This window comes from Ostrea edulis, chromosome 1 (genome assembly GCF_947568905.1).
Source record: "Ostrea edulis chromosome 1, xbOstEdul1.1, whole genome shotgun sequence".
NCBI classification, from domain to species: Eukaryota; Metazoa; Mollusca; class Bivalvia; order Ostreida; family Ostreidae; genus Ostrea; species Ostrea edulis.
The window spans coordinates 86,105,127-86,128,411 of NC_079164.1; the positions used below are offsets into that span (position 1 = coordinate 86,105,127).

The window sequence follows — 23,285 nt, forward strand, 5'->3', positions numbered from 1 at the left end:
ACTCCTTTTATCCCACCCCTCTCTTAATATGTTTACATCATGTGGGTAACATACAGACCAGGGATTGAGTGCAGGCTTTAAGTATTAGGTCTGTTCGTGTGATGAGAACTTCAAAATCCTCAATGATCCCCTCACATGGGAGGGAGGATATAGTAATGTGATTGTACAGAAGGTGAGGGGGGGTTGAGTTATACTGAGAGTGTGTGTGAATCACTGATAAATGCATGATGTTTGATATGTATATTGATAATATCGGTTCGAGGGGATGCTCCACTTTTCAGTGCTCTTGTTAAAAAAATATTTACAGAGCACAGTGATGATAATGGCCATAAATTGTCCAGAATCCTGCGTATTATAAAAATTAGGTGCTATTTATATTAAAAGATAAAAGATTATTCTCTAAAGAGAACTATAACATTAGCCACTGAAAAATTCTAAGTTCTTGTTTGAAGGTCAGGTTTGGCAGATGTTTGATTGATTTAAGCATTTTAATTGGGTAGTGTTGGGTAATACTCAAGGTACCACAAGTCTCTGGAGTCTCGGTCAGTCACACAGTGCAGATAGTTCTAATTCTGTTCCAGACCATGGAGTATTGTTAACCATAGGTTTTTTTTCTGTTGGATAGCATCATCTACAAGTCCCATTGGGTATGTACATAAATTGATTTAAAAAGGTGATCAGGATACCTTGATAGTCACATGCTGTATGGTTTTAAAAATTAGGCCAGTTGTAGAAGTGTATGAGAAAGAAGTGCATGAATTAGCATGTTCACTGACAGGAGAGGCAGACCAAATCAATAGAGAGTATGTGATATAGTTTACAGTGTGGAGTCATTTAAACCCACGGTATCACCGACATTATATACAGGAGTCGGAGTGATTGATAGATTAATTACCTGACGAAAAGGCTGCCCCTATTACACGGGCCTTATACATGCATCTTATGGAATGCTTGACTATAATGTACAGTGAAGGTGTTCAACCTCTGTCATCTTGTGCTGCAATATCTTCATCACTGATGACCAGATTAGTACACGCCTAGTCATTTCTTTACATTTCTGTATCAATGTAAACAATACATGCAGTAATGATATGCATGGACAGAAGCAACCATGCAACTTCTAAATTTGATCTTTGTGCTATTACAACTCATGAATATTCATCAGTTGGGATGAGTTGCATGTCTTTGTAGTTTAAATACATCCCTAATTCCATGTTTCTTTTTAGATAATCCTTATGTTCACTACAGGTTATTATTATACCATGTTACATTAAAATTTTACAGGATAAGAACATAGGATTTATATGATTATGGTTACCATAGCTCATCAGTCACAATTCTGTAATATGATCCCCCAAAATGATCTCATACTTCTATGTAGTAATTTAGTTTGTGTATAATCTTGAAATGATAATCTTATCTCTCTCTCTCTCTCTTTCTCTCTCTCTCTCTCTCTCTCTCTCTCCAAACTATTAAATGTATAAATTATATATATATACAGCATCCATAATAGTTAGAGGAGCCCATGGTTGAGATCCTTTTCACTGTGTTGTGTGTCCAGTCACTTCTAAGATACCAAAATGTTTTTAATTTGTTTTTATATTTTTACTAATATGGCACACTTTAGTGGTTTCATCAATGGTAATGGTTCAGTGGAATTTTCTTCAGGAATCTTCTAATCATCATTATCAGTCACCTTTTCTGGTGAATTAGGGAATGCATCTTCGTGCAGAGCACCTGAGAAATATGACATTCTAGTTTGTGATATACTGTGGTTAAATGTTTCACATACAGGATGTTCTGCTTTCAGTGTATGGGGTCATGGGAGGATTTAAATGTTTAAACAGACTAGCGAAGGACCTGTTGGTTTTAATTGTGTGTCACTGTATATCCTGGAATCATATGACACGGAAAGTGAAGAATGGCATCACCAATTGAAGGCACACTTGTTAATTACTAGTGATTTGCTGCTATAACAGACTTATATATTTTAATGATATGCAAATTCCAGGTAGTGTTTCATTGGTTAGTGACCCTTGTCTATTAATAAAATGTGACAAATACTATTTATGGACTTTTTTTCTCATCCCTCAACATTGTTATTTTGTAGGAAGTAAAAATTCATAGGATTTCCTAAATATTTTTCTCTTGAATTTAAATTTCCTGAAAAATGTCTTTTCAGGAAAATGTGTATGGTAGTTGTTAATAGATGTCATATATTATATGCAATATTTCTTGGTAACATTTACTTGACTGTTGACTGCAGTTTCTGTGTGTATCATTTGATTAGTGGTATAAATGTAATGTTACTGCAATAGTGGTATAAATGTACTGTTGTTACAGTAGTGGTATAAATGTACTGTTGTTACAATAGTGGTATAAATGTACTGTTGTTACAATAGTGGTATAAATGTACTGCTGTTACAATAGTGGTATAAATGTACTGTTGTTACAATAGTGGTATAAATGTAATGTTACTGCAATAGTGGTATAAATGTACTGTTGTTACAATAGTGGTATAAATGTACTGCTGTTACAATAGTGGTATAAATGTACTGTTGTTACAATAGTGGTATAAATGTAATGTTACTGCAATAGTGGTATAAATGTACTGCTGTTACAATAGTGGTATAAATGTACTGTTGTTACAATAGTGGTATAAATGTACTGTTGTTACAATAGTGGTATAAATGTAATGTTACTGCAATAGTGGTATAAATGTACTGCTGTTACAGTAGTGGTATAAATGTACTGTTGTTACAATAGTGGTATAAATGTACTGTTGTTACAATAGTGGTATAAATGTACTGCTGTTACAATAGTGGTATAAATGTACTGTTGTTACAATAGTGGTATAAATGTACTGCTGTTACAATAGTGGTATAAATGTACTGTTGTTACAATAGTGGTATAAATGTAATGTTACTGCAATAATGGTATAAATGTACTGTTGTTACAGTAGTGGTATAAATGTACTGCTGTTACAATAGTGGTATAAATGTACTGTTGTTACAATAGTGGTATAAATGTAATGTTACTGCAATAGTGGTATAAATGTACTGTTATTACAATAGTGGTATAAATGTACTGCTGTTACAATAGTGGTATAAATGTACTGTTGTTACAATAGTGGTATAAATGTACTGTTGTTACAATAGTGGTATAAATGTACTGTTGTTACAATAGTGGTATAAATGTACTGTTGTTACAATAGTGGTATAAATGTACTGCTGTTACAATAGTGGTATAAATGTACTGCTGTTACAATAGTGGTATAAATGTACTGCTGTTACAATAGTGATACAATGGGAATATCACAATTAATAAAAGAGAGTTTACTTCACTAAATTTGTTTTAAAACCTGAATTGAAATCACTTTTTGGGGTGGGTGAGGTGTGTCAGTTTTTTGTGGTTTAAATAACAATGTACTCACGAATAGACAAAACAAACAGTCCTTTAGAGACATAAATCATTGTCACATTTCATGAAGACCTAATTTTGCAAGTACATATGAGTAATATAAGGCTATCAATGGGTGGCATATAAGTTGTGGAAGTCCTACAGGACTCGCATTGTCTACATGTCTGTCTATCATTGCTTTTGTTGTGACACATTATCTTAATGAAATTTATATAGTGCCATATATAAAACAAATTACTCAAGGCTCTTTACAAGGGTAAGAAGTGGAATGCAACAATAAAACAATTAAATGACAGTATGACACAAGATCTTATATCTGTAAAAACACTGTCATTAAGATTGATAGCTGTTTTGCTGGGGGTGGGGGAGATGGGTTGGGGTTGTTGTTGATAATATAATAGGCTATCTTGTACAAAGGTAGTTGGCCATTAAAGAAAGACACATTGATTTTGAGGTCAAGGTGACAAGTCAACAGATTTTCAATCTCTGACTTTAATTAATAAGTTTCCTTTCATAGTCTATGCAAAAAACAAAGATAATGTAGCTACATAATTGAGCTCGATCACCAGAGGAATTGGAATGTACCACAGAGCTACAGATCCACCGCATATAAAAACCAGCAAGTTCAATTTAAAGTGCAACTTTTTCAGTGCATGAATCTTTAGGTCTTATATCACTGTATTCTTACATTGCTGCCTCAAAATTTAAATTTCAGAAATATTCCCACTACCCTTTCAAACATTTATTAAAGCCCCCATACCTAACATGGTTACATCAGTAAACAATGGGTTTTTTAAGCTGTGCATTTTCGTATGACTTGGGGCTTTAAGGAATGTTTCAACAAATGTAGATTATATATATAGTATTTTTTAATAGAAGATATAGTGTATGGTTTATCCTTTGTTGATTTCAGGATGAGGTGATAGGTCATCGTCATGGTGTATGGAAACATTCCCTCCCACATTAAGGCACCAGAGGGTGTTGTATTAAAGCCCTCCAAAGTTGATCGAAGGTTGATTGGTAAGTAAAATAAATAGGGTTAGTATACTGAACCATGTATACACATACATTTAGTATTTGTACTTATTTAGGGGGGTCCACATTTTATTGCCTTTGATAAATGGGCAAGAGCACCAATTTTGGGTTGTGCCGAAATGTAGTATTCTCTATTCATCCACTATCATACACAGTGGAAGGCTAATTTATTATTACACCAAGTGCGGCATCAGTTTCTACTACACAAACTTGAATATGTGCTGAAATAACTACACATACAGAATTATGGTATACTTGTTCTGGTTTTTTTTATTTACTTGTCTATTAATGATCATGGTGAACATTACCATTGTGGATCTTTTCTTGATTATTTTGCAAAGTAGAAATTTTTTAATATTTGATTCGTTGTTAAGCTGTACAGATACATATGTATGTAATTTCTCTACAGGTGCCTGGTGTACAAATGTTGTCAAGCAAGGATCTTTATTTGGACCATTCAAAGGAGAAATTGTCAAAGAAAATGAGAGGAAGAAGATTGATTTCAGATATGCTTGGGAGGTTAGAATTTATGATGTTGATTGATTGATCGATTGTATCTTGCTTAACGTCTCACTCAAGAATTTTTCACTCATATGGAGGCGTCACCAAGACCGGTGAAGGGCTTCAAATTTAGGCCTATGCTCGGCGCTTAACGGCCGTTGAGCAGTGAGGGTTCTTTAGCGTGCCACGCCTTCTGTGACACAGGGCATCCGTTTTAAAGGTCATCTCCGAGTACCCATGACATTCACACCTGATGCCGAGCATTTGGCGTTGGAACTGTCATTACCTGTTTTAACAACTAAGGTCTGTCGTGGCCGGGATTCGAACCCCAACCTTCCGCATGCGGGGCGAATGCTCTAACCTGGGGGTTGGGTGGATCTAACAATTGTTCTCCTTAACCCTTGTAAATTTCTGCTCTCAAGCCCCAGTTTTCCACATCCTATTAATCTTTCCTATTTCATCCATTAAGGTCATTACATAAATTTACTGCTGACTCCGTTTACATGAAATGCAGGGGAACTTGGAAATGATTTGTTATATTTGTCATTCCTTGTAGCCATAAACCTTTTCCAATATCTGGAAGATGAGCTATTGTATATTGACAGGATAGACATACTGACTTTTAAACCATATCATATGGAGATGAAGAATATGGAAACGTTTTAATGGCTCATCATCAATAGTGATATTTCAGTTATTGAAAACTTGATCATTAAAAGGAAGTTTAAGGTACTCTAGGATAATTTTCTTTTATTCAGAATATTTAATATTTTAATGCATCCAGTGAAAGAAGAAATGAGTGAAACAATAATCAGTGTTGATACTGTTTGCTTTTGGCGTTCTAGATAAAGGCTTTCTCCTTTTCAAAGGTAAAGCTTGATTTAAACCCCCCCCCTTTTTTTTACAACATTTAACAAACAAGTCCTACAATTTACATAATGCTTCTTGTCAGCTCAGATAATGGTGCACAGTGGTCATCAATGTGGGAGGAAACCAGGTACCCAGATGAACCCCACATATCCGAGTGGGTGACCACCATACCCTCTTACATACCACCACTTCCGATCCTTAGGATCAAACTCAAGTTTGTTAAAGCTGTATGACCCGATGTTCATGTATTATTTTTGTACATAATTACTTTAAAGCAGATTAATTACCTTATAAAGTTATTAACTTTCCCTTAATTACATGCTTGAAAACATCTGCATGTAAAAGAAAACAGTGCGAATATTATTTAGAAAGTAAATATAGTGGCTACATATATAGATCATCCCATAATAAACGTCTATAAATAGACCCACGCACGTCAGGGGAATCCCAACATGATGTATTAACTCATACGCACCTGTCTAGTTTTAAGGCTGAAAGAGCGTAAAACAACGAATTACCAAGAGGTATTTGATATTTTTATTTCTATTAAACTTATGGTACGGTACTGTTATAACAAAATACACAGCTTTACACAAATAAGACCACCGATGATCTGAAAGTTTGAACTGGTCACGAGACTGTCACTTGAAATGGCAGAGTGACGTGGTTATTTGTAAACATCGATTTAAAATCAAATTATTTGGGTTAAAACAGGTGAAATAATTTATGATATGTCGTACAGCCTCATAACTACATACGTGCGATGATTTAATAGCGTTTTTACGAGATGGAAAAAATATTGTAATTCGGACCATACAGCTTTAACCACTATGCTACCATGCAGGGTACCCGGAATGAATAAATAGGACTTTGTAAAACCATTTGTAGTTTAATTACTCAGCTCTATTAAATATTAGATTTAATTGCTGCGGCTTGGATGTCTATAATCACTACCACCCGGTTGCCCGGGGCCTACCTGTGTGTGAACAACATGCATGATCATCCCTGTGATAACAGATTTTGTTATATCTTATGGCATTCTATACAAGCTGGCTTTAGATTTTACTTCGTTGTAAGCAGAATTTCGTTTTATCTGATAACTGTTAGCTTAATTAAAGAAAACAAATTAGTTGGGACCTTAAAAAACATTTCATTATATTTTAAAATGTCATTTTGTTGGAAATAGAGGTCACTATCTTATGTTTGCTCTTTTATCAATTTCTTTAAAGATTTGAACTGTATTTTATTTCAGAAAATGCCTGCTTTATATTTTCATGACATTGCAGGTGTATGACTTGGAGACAAGTGAACTGATTCATATCATAAATGCCACAGACCCTAGCAAGGGGGACTGGACACGCTATGTGAACTGTGCTCGCTACCTGGAGGAACAGAACCTTGTGTCCATTCAGGAAGGAACACAGGTCTTCTACAAGGCTATCAGAGTAAGTTAATGGGAAACAGGTCTTCTACAAGGCTATCAGGGTAGGTTAATGGGAAACAGGTCTACTACAAGGCTATTGGGATAGGTTAAGTGGATATGGAGGTCTTCAAATATGCAGTATTGTTTTTGAAATCTGAGTATGGCGGACACACCGAAGTCGAAGCCTGTTGGACATAAAACATTAAATACCCCTACCATCATAAGTCATTTACGACCACTGGACGCTGGGATTATCCAGGCATTCAAAGTATGATGTAGTAGATAAAATTTGTTTGGTTTCTTATGACAGCTGTACACATACCCCCTCCCCCGATATAATGCCACCCCCTTTATAATGCCAAAATTGCCAAGGTACAAATGTTGACGTTATAATGGAGGAAAGGTACAGAGACGTCAAAAGCAAAAATGGAAGTTCAAACTTACTTGTCCCCAAAAAGAGTGCATCTGAGAGTGGCATGTGCCCCCCCCCCCCCCCCCCCCCCCCCACCTAAAAAAATAATTTATATCAGTCGAGCAATAATTAAAAAATGAAAGATGATTTTGATTTGCATTTTGAATAAATCTGTTGAGTAAACAATCCCTGCTGCACATGTACTTGTACTTTAATGATTTGCAGAGTGGACATGTCCAGTTACTTTGGAGAGTTACCCAAACATTATAATCTGGTTTAATTTTGAAAGAGTTGGTTGGTAGTGATGGAATAACTTTATCCCTGATGAAACAATGAGAGCATTCATAATTTATACAGGTTTTTTTTTTAGAGGGGGTGTGTGTACCATGATATGCAAGATCCATACATGTATCAATTCTCTTAAAAATTCGAGCTTTGGGTTGAAGAGTTGCCATCATCTCTAGGAAATCAGTAGTTATACCCCCCGCAACAAGTTGTGTGTGTGTGTGTGGGGGGGGGGGGGGGGGGGGGGGGGTATACTGGAATCGGGTTGTCTGTCTGTCTGTCCGTCCGTCTGTAGACGCAATGGTTTCCGGGCTCTAAAGCATTATCCTTTCCACCTACTGTCACCATATCATATATATGGACTACCCATGGGATGAAGATGTTCCCTATCGATGTTGGGGTCAAAAGGTCAAAGGTCAAGTGCACAGCGCACTGGACATCGAAGTAGCAATATGGTTTCTGGGCTCTAAAGCATTATCCTTTCCACCTACAGTCACCATATCATACATATGGACTACCCATGGGATGAAGATGTTCCCTATCGATTTTGGGGTGAAAAGGTCAAAGGTCACGCACACTGGACATCGAAGTAGCAATATGGTTTCCATTTAAATTCTTCCTGGATACCTTTTGGATCATAATACTGAAGTTTATTTATACCTATTAACAACACCCTTTGGGAGATTGGGGTAAGCGGGGGGTATTCTTAGTGAGCATCGCTCACAGTACATCTTGTTTTGTTCTGACTTAGTACAAAATGATTATTTTTCTTTACTTATATATGTATATATACAGTATTTGTATATATTTTCATGTTGCCCACTGAGGGCCCTTGATTGGAAAATAAAATATGTTCTATTTGTAGAAATTGTACCAGTGTTGTGCCTTGTATTTGACAAATTTCAGTCAGAATGGCGATGTGTAGTAAGCAGACAATATTTGCTTGTACAGTAGAAGTAAACAATCTCTGTTTTGTAGGACATTCCAGCTGGAGAAGAACTCCTGACTTGGTTTGAGAGACGTAAGATCAGAGAGAACAGCAATATGGAGAAAACAAAGGAGAAACCCAGCAAAACTAAAGGTACAATTCTTATCAATCATGTTAAGGTGGCTCACTACACCCAGAAATAGTTTCACAAATCAGAACAAATTGATTTAATTATAAAAGATATGACGATGTATGCCAAAAAGGCAAAAATTATACAAATTTGGATAAAAACATGCATTTCAAAAAAATTATTTCAACACACATAAGCAAAAGACTCTGGGGGATTTGAACTCGAGATCTGCGGTTCACCAGCCCAATGCTTTAACCACTGAGCTACGATGATAGACAAACAAATCGATCGATACAAATAATTTCACAAAACATTTAAATCGCCATCTTGTGATGTGGTGTCATACAGAGTATAAGCTTTAGTGCAGTGAGCTACCTTAAACACTATAGAAAGCGGTCATATAAAAACACACTACTTTAGAAATAAACAAATTCGCTTTGTTGACAATATGAAGTAGCAACTTCTAAACAAGAACGTTACGCTACGAATTACAGTCTTGCGAAGGCTCAAGTTGTTATTGTTGTTGTCATGGTTGTAAATTTTCACAGTTTTTACTTTTGGAGAAAGACTGGGGCAATTTTAGTGAGACTTGTCACAAAGCGTCCTTGAATAAAGGGGATTCAATTTTGTTCAATTGAAGGGTTGTGATTAACAAATAACGAAAATAGGATGGAGTACTTTAAAAAAAAAAAATTCAGGAACTGCTGAAACAGAAAAAACCAAGACTTGAATGAATGTTTCCCTACATGATAAAGATAAAGATTGCTCAAACCGAGCTGCAGTAAAAGCTCTCTAGGGAAAGAACTAGGATAGACCAGAGACCTATACAGATCCAGTTTTTACAAAAAGCATCGCTTTACAGTGCAGTTTTTTCTGTGCACAATTCAGGTTTTATATCTCTTATATTTTGACATCACCAACTGTGAAATTTGATATGACGTTAATTTCCCACTATACTTGACTGTATTTTAAAGATGTTGCTGGAATTGGCTCTTTATCTGACATCATAGAAAACAATCATACACAAATAGTATTATCACCACCTATATATAAACTGGGATTTTTATGAAAGGCTTCAATTTACATGTTACTCTTCCTTCGTTATAATATAAGGGCTGTTCCAGAAATGATCAAATGGGGGGGGGGGGGGGGGGGGGGGTCGGGCGGCAAACGATATTTTTTTGTATGGGTGGTCGTATTTTTTCATATTTTAATTGGTCCGTGGTTGGACTGTTAAAAAAATATTTATTATGGGTAGTGGGTAGTTTCTATTGCTTTATTTTGTGCCATGTTGGTGTTGAGTTTTCAGAATATTTTTTATTGTCGCTCTTGTCGTGTTGGTTACAAAACGTCGGAGGGAAAATTGAAAACGTGCTTTCGAAATCGGAAATCGGAAGTAACATAGAACTATTCGAGTTGTCGCTCTTTGCAGCGCATAACTTTCCATTACGGCACTCTTCAAATTAGAGGCGCGTTTAGTAGGGTCCCTTTGGACGTGATGGCGGCGAACTCTGTTCTGTAGATTATTACAGTTTACAGTGCATCGATTTTGGGAATATTTTGAAACCAATAGCTATTCCGTTTTCTAATAAAAATAGGCAAACCTTAGTTGATTTATACGAGGGTACCGATGCGTTATATTTATCAGTCGGTGTGATGGTGATATAGAGGCCTCCGGGCGCGGGCTCCATTAGAAGACGAACGATTCGTGGAAAAACATATCCATACCCATTTCATGATAATAGCATCGTTTGGACTCCCAATCTTTCCAACATTCCCGCCATAGATGCCTTTGATTGTTGATGTGACATTGTTTCTTCAGAACTACTGTGATACAATGTCGCACAGGCATTACCGCGTCATTGACTAGAATGTTTGTCCCGAAAACCTCGCGAGATTTGTACCGTTTTCATTTTTAAAAATATTTTTGTGGTGGGTCTGGTTAGTTTTTTTTTTTTATTAGATGGGTCATTGTAAAATGAGTTTATTAATTTGATGGGTCATGGGGTAATTTTTTATTTTTTTTTATGGGTGCTTGGTATATACAAAAGGTGCCTCCCGACCCCCCCATGTATTTATTTCTGGAATAGCCCTAATTGAATCAGTGTGAATTTCTAATTAAAGTGACTTATATTAGTGATGTATCAAACTTAGTTCATTTGTCAGTGAACCAATCCTGGAGAAATAAAGTTGTATATGGAGTTGGAAATTTGAATGTTAGGTCAAAGTAGCAAGATGTACACTGCCTACCATTGGAGAGTATGCACATGTAAACCCATACTCATTGATTGTTAAAGTCAGTGGGACTTGATTCCAATCTGCTGAAATTTTTATTGAAAACATACTAACATTGTAGAAATTGTCAACAGATCACTTAACATTTCCAGTAAATGAAAGAAAGAAAATTAAGAGCAAGAAATGTTCATGGGTATTATTTGAGAAGTAAATTCTACATGATTTTCTCTCTCAGATTATGATGTAGTGAAGAGAGGCTTTTTATTAAAATGCATGTATAATGGTAGTGTGTTTGCAAGGCACTGATGTGTTTATTTCCCCAACTTGTGTATCACGTGCGAAGGTGCATTTAATTTAATTTTCAAGACCAATGAGCAACTATTTTGCAACTATTTCTGACTAAAAGCTTAGCAATGAAATTATTTATTTAAATCAGGAGTATAAGCATGAAAAATTTTTGTCTTGCCTCTTGAAGGTATACCAAGTCCTAAGAAGAAAACTGTCAAAAGATCTCGATCAGACTCCAGCCTTGGCTTGGGAGATAACATCACCATTGGTGAGAAACGCCAGCGGAAAAAGAAAAAGATGTTTGGCGATGTTGAGGAAGTGTCTCTAGCAGAACTCATCCCAAAGAAACGATCGAAACGAAGCATGGATTCCAAAGAATCCTCCGTCGAAGATCCTACGACAGAAGCCATCACCACTCAAATCTTCAACAGTCTGGATGTGGATACCATTAAAGTCTACAGCACAACGACTGGTGGATCTGAGTTTTTAGAGGCAGATAAAAATAAATTGAAAGAAATTGAAGATAATTGGAGGTATCCTCCAAAGAGGAGGGAGTATCAGTTTGGTTTCCAAAATCGCATCGCTACCAGTGTAAATAACCGCCGTATGTACAAGTGTAATATATGTGGCGGATTGTATCGGCACAAATTTAGCTTAAAGAGGCACTACTTACGCAATCATATTAACTGTCAGTATCTGAGCAAGGCAGCTGTCACAAATTGTATGATCTCTGTGGCATCTCAATATCTCACCATGGTGAAGGAGAATGGGGAGGAAGCCATGAAGAAGATCCACAATCACATTCATATCAAAATGGAGGAGGCAGATACCAGTTTGGATGAGAAATCTGATGAGGCAGCTAATGATACAAATGAAGAGGAATCATCAGACACTGCCAGCAATAACGAGGAAAACATTGACGAGTCAGCAGCTGATATCAATCCGGATGAGAAATACACTGAGTCAGGTCTTTACCCTGGACTATATAGGTGTAATGCTTGTAGTAAACTGTTTGATAAAGCACCGGAACTAACAGATCATACGAAAGAACACTCTGAAATTCCTGATGCAAAAACATTTGCTTGCAGTTTGTGCAATATGACTTTTAAGTTCAAAATGAACCTTGTTCGCCATCAGCTTGTTCATGAAGGTAAAACTTCTGGCAGCAACTCTATGGGAACCAGTAAACAGAAGGTCAAGGTGGAACCAGTCAATGACAGTGGAGATCCAAAACGACCTTATATGTGTTCTCAGTGTCCAATGAAGTTCAAATATGCCACAAATCTGGTCAAGCATGAAATTGTTCATTCAGGTGAGTGGAAGTAAATGTGAATGTTGAATACTATCAGATTGATTCTATACTTTGGTATCACAATTCAGAATTTTTTCTACCCAGGCCTGGAGGTTATAAAACTTATACCATACTCAAACTCAAACTCAGCCATGTTTGTTTTGAGTACTATTCTGAGCAAGCTCCAAGCATACTTGAATAATCTTGAGCATGTACTCCATTTGAGTATGAGAATAATTTTATAAAAGTTTTATAACCTTCACTTTAGAGTATGAGTATGATTTAGAGCACGGAGTTTGAGAATGAAAATATGCTTTAAAAAGTTTTATAACCTCCAGGTCAGGTTGATAACAAATTCTTCAGGTCAAAATCTGAACATTTATCACTCGTGACATCTACAGCCATATTTTAAAATGAAATGGTGAAATGGCCAAGAGCAGGCTCATCTCAGTCTAACTAAGGTATTTTACAGAATGAAGCAGAAATTAGCTTGCCCAAATTGCATGAGACAACACCAAGTCCTTGGAAAATCAAGGAACACCACTGCACAAGTCAGTTACATGATTGGAACTTGACGATGTGTGGGATCTATTGCTATTACCATTTGACGTTTAGGGGCACTATGCCCCCTCATGTCAAATAGTTAAGCAGTATGTTATATTGCATATATAATCTTGTGTAACTATGACTTGAGCCTGTGTTCTTGGGTCATTTATCATGCTCAGTTTCAGACAATGTGTTAAAGTTTTAAATGCACACAAGTGCAAATCTTCTGGATTGTAAACAAATTGATTTTTTTCACACTTTAAGTCTGCTGTTTGCTTTTGACGTATGTGGTGAGTCTAAGAGATGTGGTGTTTCATCATGCTCTTTGTCATTTATGAATATGCCTTCAGATCAAATATGGAGGAGGTATTATTTTTGGTCTTAATTTTCTTGTATCAGGTGAGCTTTTAGGTCAAAGTAAATGATCGAGGTCAAGGTCAACATGCCAAATTGAATAAGGACAAATTCGGGACAAACACTCCTTGTTATATAGCAAGAAAGCAAAATAAAGTAGTGAATTAGATTTGTTTCATATTTAGAAATTATTTTCCATTTGTATAGGTCAATGAAAAAAAATACATTAATGATTTGTGAAAAAGATTTTTAAAACATTAACTTTGATGAAGTATTTTAGTTCTTCAGTGAGATGATGAATTTTAAGCAATTGCGATACATTCATGATTTATTTTGCAGATGATCGTCCATGCAAGTGCTCAGTTTGTGACAAATCTTTTCCTTCCACAACCAACTTGAAAAAACACATGAATATCCACATTGGGTGTAAAGTGCCTTGTAGACACTGTGAGGCAGTCTTTTCTCATGTTGGGGCCCTGAGGAAGCATATCCGACTTCTCCACCCCACAGTACACAGGGAGAGGCTTCTGAAACTGCTGGAAAAACAGGGAAAGCTAGGGGTCAAGGCCCAGAAATACCTAGAGAACAGCTACGAAAATGAGAATAGCAATGGCAAGTCATCTGAGAGAGGGAGCACGTGCAGCAGTTCAAATGAGGGCGAAAAAGAGATAAGGCAGAAAAAGGAGAAGAGAACAAAGACCAGGATTGAAGACGGAATAGATTCCAGGTTCAAGTTCTCCTGTACGATTTGTAAGAAGAGATTCACGGAGTATGTGAATATGTGCAGACATCGCCGTGTGGCTCATGAAGACCCAGAAGAGGAAGGGAGCAGTATTACAAACTCTGATGGAAGCTCGGACTTGGTCAATGTAGTGGAAGAAAACCCTGAGGCTGTAGCAGCCTTCTTTGCAAATGTTGCTTACAATATTGCTGAGAATTTGACATGTTACTTGGATGGAGGACAGGAAGCACTTGAGGCCTACAGTAAGAAGGAAGATGAGGAGGTGGAGGTGGAAAATATGGAGGAAGAAAAGAAAGTGGAAGCAAACCCCAACATTGCTCTGGACCAGTACAACTTCCCTCTCAGCTACAATGCCAGACTGCTCCAAGAGAACTTTGAGTATTGCCCTCTAGATCCATCAGAGTTGATGAAGAAATATGAGAAAGAAGTACCAAACTATTTTGATGTGAACATTGATGAGAATTCTTTGGATGAACGTGGACCAGCTCTCTGCACTCGTCGTCGAAGTTCGAAAGATAGTAAAGATGACAGTAGAGACAGCATATGGGGGAATAGGTTTGATAGAAGTATGACAAACTCTCCAGCCAAATCAGAACGGAGTGAGTCTCCCATGCTAAAGATTGCATCTGTATTCTCAGGGAAGGAGGCAGTCTTGTTGATGCCAGAAACACCCAAAAAAGACTCTCCTGCTGAGAAAGCTGGTCAGAACAACGGGACTATTACCATAGCTCCCCTGGAGGGGAAAACAGATGACCCTTCACAAAAGTCTGGTAATAATTCTGATGAGGAGAAAACAAAGGAAGATGTAGAGACATGTAAAGACAACAATATAGCAAAAGAAGATGACGCTATTAAAACTGATACAGAAGTGGCATCTGAGAAATCTCAGGACACTGACGATCCCATGAAAGCTGAGGATGAAGAGAATATATCAGAAGAGGAAGTCACAAATGATGTTAAGAAGTCTTTGGATGGAGGAAGTACACCAAGTACAAGCTTACAGGATTCAGGAGAGACCAATGCAAGTCCAGGGGACATTAATGGCAATAAAAAACATAAGCAAGAATGTTCAGAAGAAACAGAATTAGAGAAAAGTGATAAATCTGATGACTATGACAGAAGCACTGAGTCAAAGGACAACCAGCTTAACAATGAAAGTGAGCATTTTCCTAGAAAGCATGTATTCAAAATTATGGAGTACAGCAAAATGAAAAAAGGGGGTTTAACAGTGATATGTCACAGTGATCTCCAGAAAGTTCAAAAGAGTGTGAGTGTGAAAGACGGTGATAAATCTGATTCTTTGACAGAAATTGTGAATGAGGATGACAAATCGCATGACCCTGAGGTCTCAGAAAATATCTCAAACTCTACAGCCGGCTCCCAGATTGGAAGTGGATTGGATGACAAACCACCACAGATCAATGACATGTGCAGTGATGACAGTAACTCGGGGATTTTACTGGTGGATCTATTCACTGACTCGGACTCAGAACAAACAAATAAGGACCATGATATGATGCTACAAGGACTGGATTTGGCCAGAGGAACCAAAGCCACGACAGATGAGAAAAAGCCAAGGTCTTTCAGTGCTGGTAATTCTCCTCAACGGAGTCCACTCTACAACTATGAGACGATCATGTTTGGAAAACTAGGAGATACAGCATATGTGTGCTCGGTATGCAAGAGACATTACCCAGACTTTGATAGATTGATCCGACATCAATGGAAGAAACATCCATCTATATATTGTGACTTTATGGAAGTGGAACAAGGATATGAAATAGAAAGTCTATACTACTCGAAGCCATGCAACAGAGGTTTACTGGGTTCTTCAGGGAAAGCCTTGGAGAGAGCTATGAACAGGCCATCATACACATGTACTCGGTGTAGAGGATCATTCAAAAGTGTGGACAGACTTCGGGTTCATATCATTAACTGTGCTACTCCTCAACCATCTCCCAAGAAAAAAAAATCCTACTACAAACGCAAAACACCAATCAAATTAGACAATGCAGAGATTGAGAGTCCATCCAAACTGGCTAGTCAGGTGAATGTGAAGGAACTTAACTCTAGAATGACAGAATTATCTTCCAAAAGTGACAAGAAAGAAGACAATGTGGTGAGAGAAAAGTCTGTGAACTCTGAGGAAATTGAACAGGAGGAGAAATCTATAGATGAAATCAGGGTAAGACCAAACACCCCTTTGCAGAAAACAAATGTCGAGAAGAAAGCTACAACAGATACTAAAGTCACTCCCAAGAAGAAAGAAACAAATGAAGTGAAAGAAAAAACTTTCCTGGAGACAAAAGGCAGTGAGCAGAAGACTCAAAAGTCTCCATCTAGTCAACCTAATGTTAAGAAGAAAAATATGATTGAAAAGAAAATGCAAGTCAAAGAGAAAAGTAAACATGCTTTGATGTTTAAAGGCAAAGCAACAGGGAAAAGTAAGTCTCCACTAAAAATCCGAACTGATCAAAGCAAGGCTGGAAAATCAATGATGGTAACAGAAAACATTCAGAAGAAGAAGGGTAGGAGAGGACGTGACTTTGTCATCTACAATCCAAGGAATCATGTTCGACGTCGGGAATTGTCAGAGGTTTTAGATAAACAACAGTGTAAAGGCTGTGGAGTCAAATTCAAGACAATCTCCTTGTTAGAGAGACATGTAAAAAAATGTGATGAAAAAGACAAATTCAAGGACATTAAATTAATCAAATCTAACATAAATGAAGCATTTCACCAAAAACAAAGACACATGTGTTTTTATTGTAACAAAGGGTTCATCTATCCCAAATCTCTTATGAACCACTTCAAGGCTTTCTGTTTAGTAAAGAAGGAACGCATGTCTAATGGAGGCTTGTCTGATGAGGACAAATCAACAGAGGCAACCATGATGAAGCGACTTATTCAACAAGAGGAGGATAGAAAAATCACAACAGAAGAATTCACTGAACAGAAAAAGGGAGGCTGGCCTCGTGGAAAGAAAAGAAAACACAGAAGGAAAAACCACTCCTGGACTGTTATTAAACAAAGGAAGTCATCAGTCTATGGTGTGGAGGTTAGGGCAACTGGGGATGGCACTTGTTCTGTAGAGGAGAATGAAGAGATGGAGGCATCTGAGGAGGAGGAGGAGGACACTCTTCATGAACAGACAGGTGACTCTAACATGACACCAAAGAAAGCAAGTAAGTCTGAGCCTGAAGAAGGTAAGGAACAACACAAGAAATCCACCAATTCTCCTCAAAAGTCGGGGGACAAGAAAGAATCCGTTTTATCATCAGCAGATAAAGGCAGTGATGTGTTTGAAGCAGAATCCAAATCCAAGAAAGTGAGAGTGCAAGCAGGACCAGAGTCTGCAACTAAATTAAAAAAGATCAAAGTTACTGCTTCAGGTCTAAAAGGCAAGAAAGAAAGTGAAAGCTCTATAAAAGTGGATTCCTCTGCAATGTCAGGGAGGAAAGTCAGTACGACATCCTTAACGTCCTTAGCAGAGACAGAAAAAAATACAAGAAGTGGGGCAGAATTATCAAGAAAAGGGGGAAGAAGGAAAATTATAAAGAATGACATTCAGGATTCACTAAAGAATACTACATTTCATGAAGAGGTGAAGGGTAAATCTAAAGAAGCAAAAACTAAAAAAGGGAAAAGTGATGGCTCAACCAAAAATGCTCTAATCCTGGAAGGGAAAATGAAGATGGAACAAGAGGAACAATTGTCAAAAGAAGAAGTAACAAAGAACATGGAGGGGAAGGCAAAGAAAAGGAAGATATCTTTTGATAACCCTGACATGAAGTTTATGACAATGAAGAACATTGTGAAGAAGGGAGGGAGTAGGGGTTCACCGGTGAAAACTGTGGAGAAGGAGGTAGAGGAAGAGAGCGAGAAAGTGACTTCTAGCAAACTTACATTCCATATTTATGATTCTGATAGCTTCAAAAAGAAGAAAGCCACAACTACCATAGGGGCAGGGGTGGAAAGGTTCCATATAATACAGCTTAGGGATTTTGTGGGAAAGAGTAACCTTGAGGGAGATAGTCATAAAGTAGGGGAAAAGGGGAGGAAATCTGGGGAAGGGGGAAAAGGGACACAAGGTGGGAGGGATTTGGTGGTAAAGGGGGATCTAGAGAAAGATGTGATGAGAGAGAAAGGATGTCAGACCCCAGGGGAGATCCGTGAAAGTGGAGGGGAGGGATCAGAAAAGAAATCCACAGGATCAAATAAGATTAAAGGAGTTGTGAATAGAAAGCCGGATACACTTCAGTTTCATCAAGTTGATGTAGCTGCCATAAGAACTAAGAAGGGGAGCAAGGCTCTTAAAAGAAAGTGAAATTTTGTTCATGAAAAAGATGCTGCAATATTCATAAATCATTTTTGTGATGGAAAAAATGCATTTTATAGTTGGACTGTATGGTATATTTACTTGTGTTCCCCCATATTTTGGTGCTCTAATTTTACAGTGTGTCATATGTCAGAGAGAAATTCACTGTACCTATGAATGCTTTTAGAACTTTTATAGAAATATCAATACTAATAAGATTTTGATCCATAGTTTATGACAGATGTTTTAAAATTTTGCTTTGCAATGCTAACATTCCATGTACTACATGTATACCCTGGCTAGCGGCAGTTCTGCAGCTACATGTTGATCTAATTAGTGTGTGTATATATGCAATCTAATTAAAATCAGATCCTAAGATATCCTCACAATTGCTATAATGGGATCTGATATAACCCCATATGGGGTCACGTCCACATGTTCTTTGGCTTGGAATATTCATGAGAACTATCAGCCAATCAGATTGCACCATACAGACAATGATGGCTATTTAGGCGGTTCCTGGCAATTTGTAAACAAGTAAGTAGTAATCTCTCTCCTACGAAGTTTATTCCACACTATAAAATTGTATATTCTCACATGAGGAAATTTGAACTGTCACAATAATGTCTAATCTATTCTGTGCATACAAACAACAAAATGTATGATAAAAATTAAATTAGATTAATTGTGGATAGCGATTTATTTATAAATAGGAATGGGTATGATTTGAATAGTTTTCAAGATGGTTTACTTAAGGAAGTTAGCTCCTGAGCTTTTGAGTACAACTGTGCAGGATGCTACAACTATTATTTGCTGGTTCAATACTGATCCCATTGTTGCAAATATATTACCCCATCTATTGCTGAACCCTATCCAGTTAAAAAATTGTGTCAATTCAAATTTTGAAAGGGTTTGACAGGGACTATATTTTGTGGCGGAAGGATTCACTAATAAAAAAGTTCTAATTCTGCATGATATTACAGTTTCTGTTTCATCCAATGTATCATCTATTTTTATACCCCTATACGTGTATTTCAGTTTTATAATTTATAATACAGGTAGTTGAGACTTGGAACTAGTTCAAATATTGTGATTTATTAACTTGGTTGATATATTTTTCCAAAGAGATCACCGATTCTTAAAAAAGTTTTAATAAATTTATACGAAATTTTGTATAAAAATTCAGTATTTTCGCCAATAATTCAAAAATTTGATCTCCAACCCCCACTTTTTAAAGTTGCATTTTAAATTGGAAGACCGGACCTTGAAAATTATGTAAAATTTTATAGTTGGACTGTAATTGACATTACTCCTAATATATCCTTTTAAACTCTCAATTTTGATATCATGAAGTTTTTCGTATATCAAGTGCAAAAAGGTAATTATTTCCTTCAATAAAATTAATTTCTTTTTTCATCTGTAGTGTTAGAGGACATTATTATGTATCTATTTTATGTAATGATTGATTTTTGTTGCTTATGTTGTGTTGACACTAACAGAAAAATCAAGTTTAATTGAATAAATTTTAAGTGCAAAAAGGTCATGTTTAGAACACTATAGCTCAATAACAAGCGTTGCGACCCCAGTTTTTCTTTTTAATTACCTAATTCTCCTTCAATGCAGAAATCAAATATACACTTCCCAAAAAATTGACATTACTCCAAATGTCAGGTGCGAACTCTTTAATTAACGCCAGGAATATAATGCCAGTCGACGTAAACGGTGCATTGGATTTCACATATAGCTATGATGTGTTTTCTTTCGAACCAAGCAATTGCAGCCATTTTCCTTGAATTGTGAACACTGATGATTTCATAGGTGACACGCTGATTGGCTAAGATAAAGTTCACATAAACATGATCCCAAGTCGGGTTATGTCAGATCTTCTTATGCAGAGTATACTGCACAGATCTAAGAAATCTGATTTTAATTAGATTGTGTATATATGGCTACTTGACATCAATAAGGATGAAAGAGTTGTCCTTCCTGTAATGAATGTTCTTTGTTATGATACTTAAAGGGACATTAGCTGTGATGGCAACCATTTTTTCTCAAAATCTCTCAATGGCATAGGAATATATGTTGATGACTAATGAAAACATTTATTTCATACAAAAACAAGAGAAACCTAACAAAACTATATTAGTGTAAAGAAATATAGGAAGAATTATTGTCTTGCAATTATATGACTAGAGAATATTACATGCTAAAATCCATATCACATGTCATAGCAGCCCTCAGGGCCCCATATCAGCCCGAGGGTTGATATGGGGCCCTGAGGGATGATATGACATATATGGATTTTAGCATATGATATTCAATTTATTATATACTGCACTTTTTCATGCTTGGATATTGTATATGAATGGTGTATACGTGTTTATAATTTTTTCTATTGATATGGATCGAGTCCAGGAGCTGATCTTCTGAAATGCTATTCTTTTCATGACTTGCGGGTTACTCTTTTACATTTTACAGATACATCAAGGAATATGTGGCACATTACATTACTGTAGTAAAAACCTAGGTGCATTGATTTACTCTAGTAAAAACCTAGGTGCATTGATTTACTCTAGTAAAAACCTAGGTGCATTGATTTACTATACTGGTAAATCTTTGATACATTGATTAATTATGGTAAAAACTTTGATACATTAATTATAATTAATTTCACTATGATAAAAATCTCTCAAACATTGATTTACTACAGTAAAACACTTTGATACATTGGTATATCATGGTTAAAACTTTTGAGATGTTGATTGTTATGAGTAAATACGTAATTTTCAGCTTGATATGCACTTTTGCACGCCGGTCTGATATGTGATATGGGTTTTCAGACCGGTCGTTGATATCTGCTATTGTGACGTCACTGGTATCAGTGCAAATCAGCAGTGCAAATTTAAATCTGCATAATCATTACCAAGTATATATAATAATCACCAAAATTGCACATTCATTTGCCAGCTTTGAGGTTTAAATGTGTTTGAAATAACAAAATACTGGTGTTATTACTGAAATGTATAATATAGAGCAATTTTCATTTGAATTCAAATTTTGGCAACAAAATGACAGCTAGTGCCCCTTTAAATATCTTGAATTTTGCAACAACAATAAATGTGTTATAATGGATGTAGCATCACATTTCATCTATTAATGACTTTTTTGAACACAGTTTTTGTTGTATATCAATGTGTGTATATGATTAATTTGATGAATGTTTTACTTCATGAATTAATTGAATATTAAAAAATGTGGAACAGATGTATATTTATTTATGTCTCTGTGTCACATTGTGAATTTTTACCATTGACAATGAAGTCAGCCAGGAGCTTAGTTTTTAGTTACAGGTAAATACCAGCAGCATGATTTTAAAAGGTTAACATTGTCATAGTAGGAGGGGCCGAGTGGTTAGAGCATCACGCTCAAATTCACATGGCCTCTCACCTCTGTTGGCGTGAGTTTGAATCCCGCTCGCGCTGGTAAGTGAGAGTTTCCCAGTTTACTTTCGGAAGGTCGGTGGTCTATTCCCAGGTACATTGTATCTGGGTTCTCTCTTCCACCAATAAAAACTGGGCGCCACCAGATAACTGAAAAATTGTTGAGTGTGGCGGAAAACATCTATCAATCAATCGTCATAGTAGTCAATGGTGTGAATACAAGTTGTATTTTATTGTTGCTGGGATTTTGCTAAGATTTATATATTCATTTTTAACTCACCTTAGCTCAAGTTAGATATTCTGATCACCCATTTTCTGTCATCTGTCTGCCATGCCCCCATCAAAGGGGAAATAATCACAGAAATGCAAAAGTATGGTGGGGTTATTTAAAAAATGTCTTCTCAAAAACCACTTGCAAGAAAAATTGACGTTTACAATGAAGCTTCCTGACATAGTGGTGATTCAAGTTTGTTCAAATCATCCCCCTCATCCAAGGGTAGAGTGAGACCACAATAGGGGTTTAAAGTTTTGCATGTGTAGCGGCCAGCCGGATTCGATCGCCAGTGGCCAGTTAGCTCAGTTGGTAGAGCACCTGACTAGAGAATTCAGGGCCCAATCAGGGGGCCCAGGTTGAATCCCGGTCTGGTCCATTGCATTTTCTCCCTTCCTATTACACATGCAAATATTTAGGGAAAATCTTCTCAAGAACCATTGGGCCAGAAAGTAGCATCTTTGGGACAAGGGGGACATAAATTGTAAATTTCAGGACTCTAAATCCACTAATTTTCAAAAATCTCTACAACTGCACATATGTAAAAAAAAAACTACATGAAGAGGAGGAGGGCCTCTACCAAAACTGTAAATTTCATGATATTAGGGTGGAGGTTCTGATTCCAGGATGGGACCAAACTTTGTATAAAGTGTTCATGTGTAAAATATTTATTAAAACTTCTTTAATGCTATTCATACTAAATTGAAATTGAATGGATATTTCAAATGAGCAGTTGGCCCTTTACCAAAATTGTAAATTTCATGATTCCAGGATTTTGGTGTCGGGGTGGGGCCAG

The 23,285-nt window shown here is 36.7% G+C and overlaps 1 protein-coding gene across 1 annotated transcript in view; it reads left to right on the top strand.

The window, feature by feature from the left end:
• The window catches only part of LOC125676731 (uncharacterized), a 33,236-nt gene extending 11,194 nt beyond the window's left edge, over positions 1-22,042 (top strand). Inside the window, exons 2-7 of the mRNA XM_048914558.2 lie at positions 4,334-4,440; positions 4,865-4,974; positions 7,113-7,271; positions 8,925-9,027; positions 11,715-12,839; positions 14,058-22,042. Coding sequence (XP_048770515.2) covers positions 4,356-4,440; positions 4,865-4,974; positions 7,113-7,271; positions 8,925-9,027; positions 11,715-12,839; positions 14,058-18,787 — 6,312 coding nt within the window. The 5' untranslated portion in view covers positions 4,334-4,355 and the 3' untranslated portion in view covers positions 18,788-22,042. The remainder of the gene's footprint in view (positions 1-4,333; positions 4,441-4,864; positions 4,975-7,112; positions 7,272-8,924; positions 9,028-11,714; positions 12,840-14,057) is intronic.
• Positions 22,043-23,285: the final 1,243 nt, after the last annotated feature.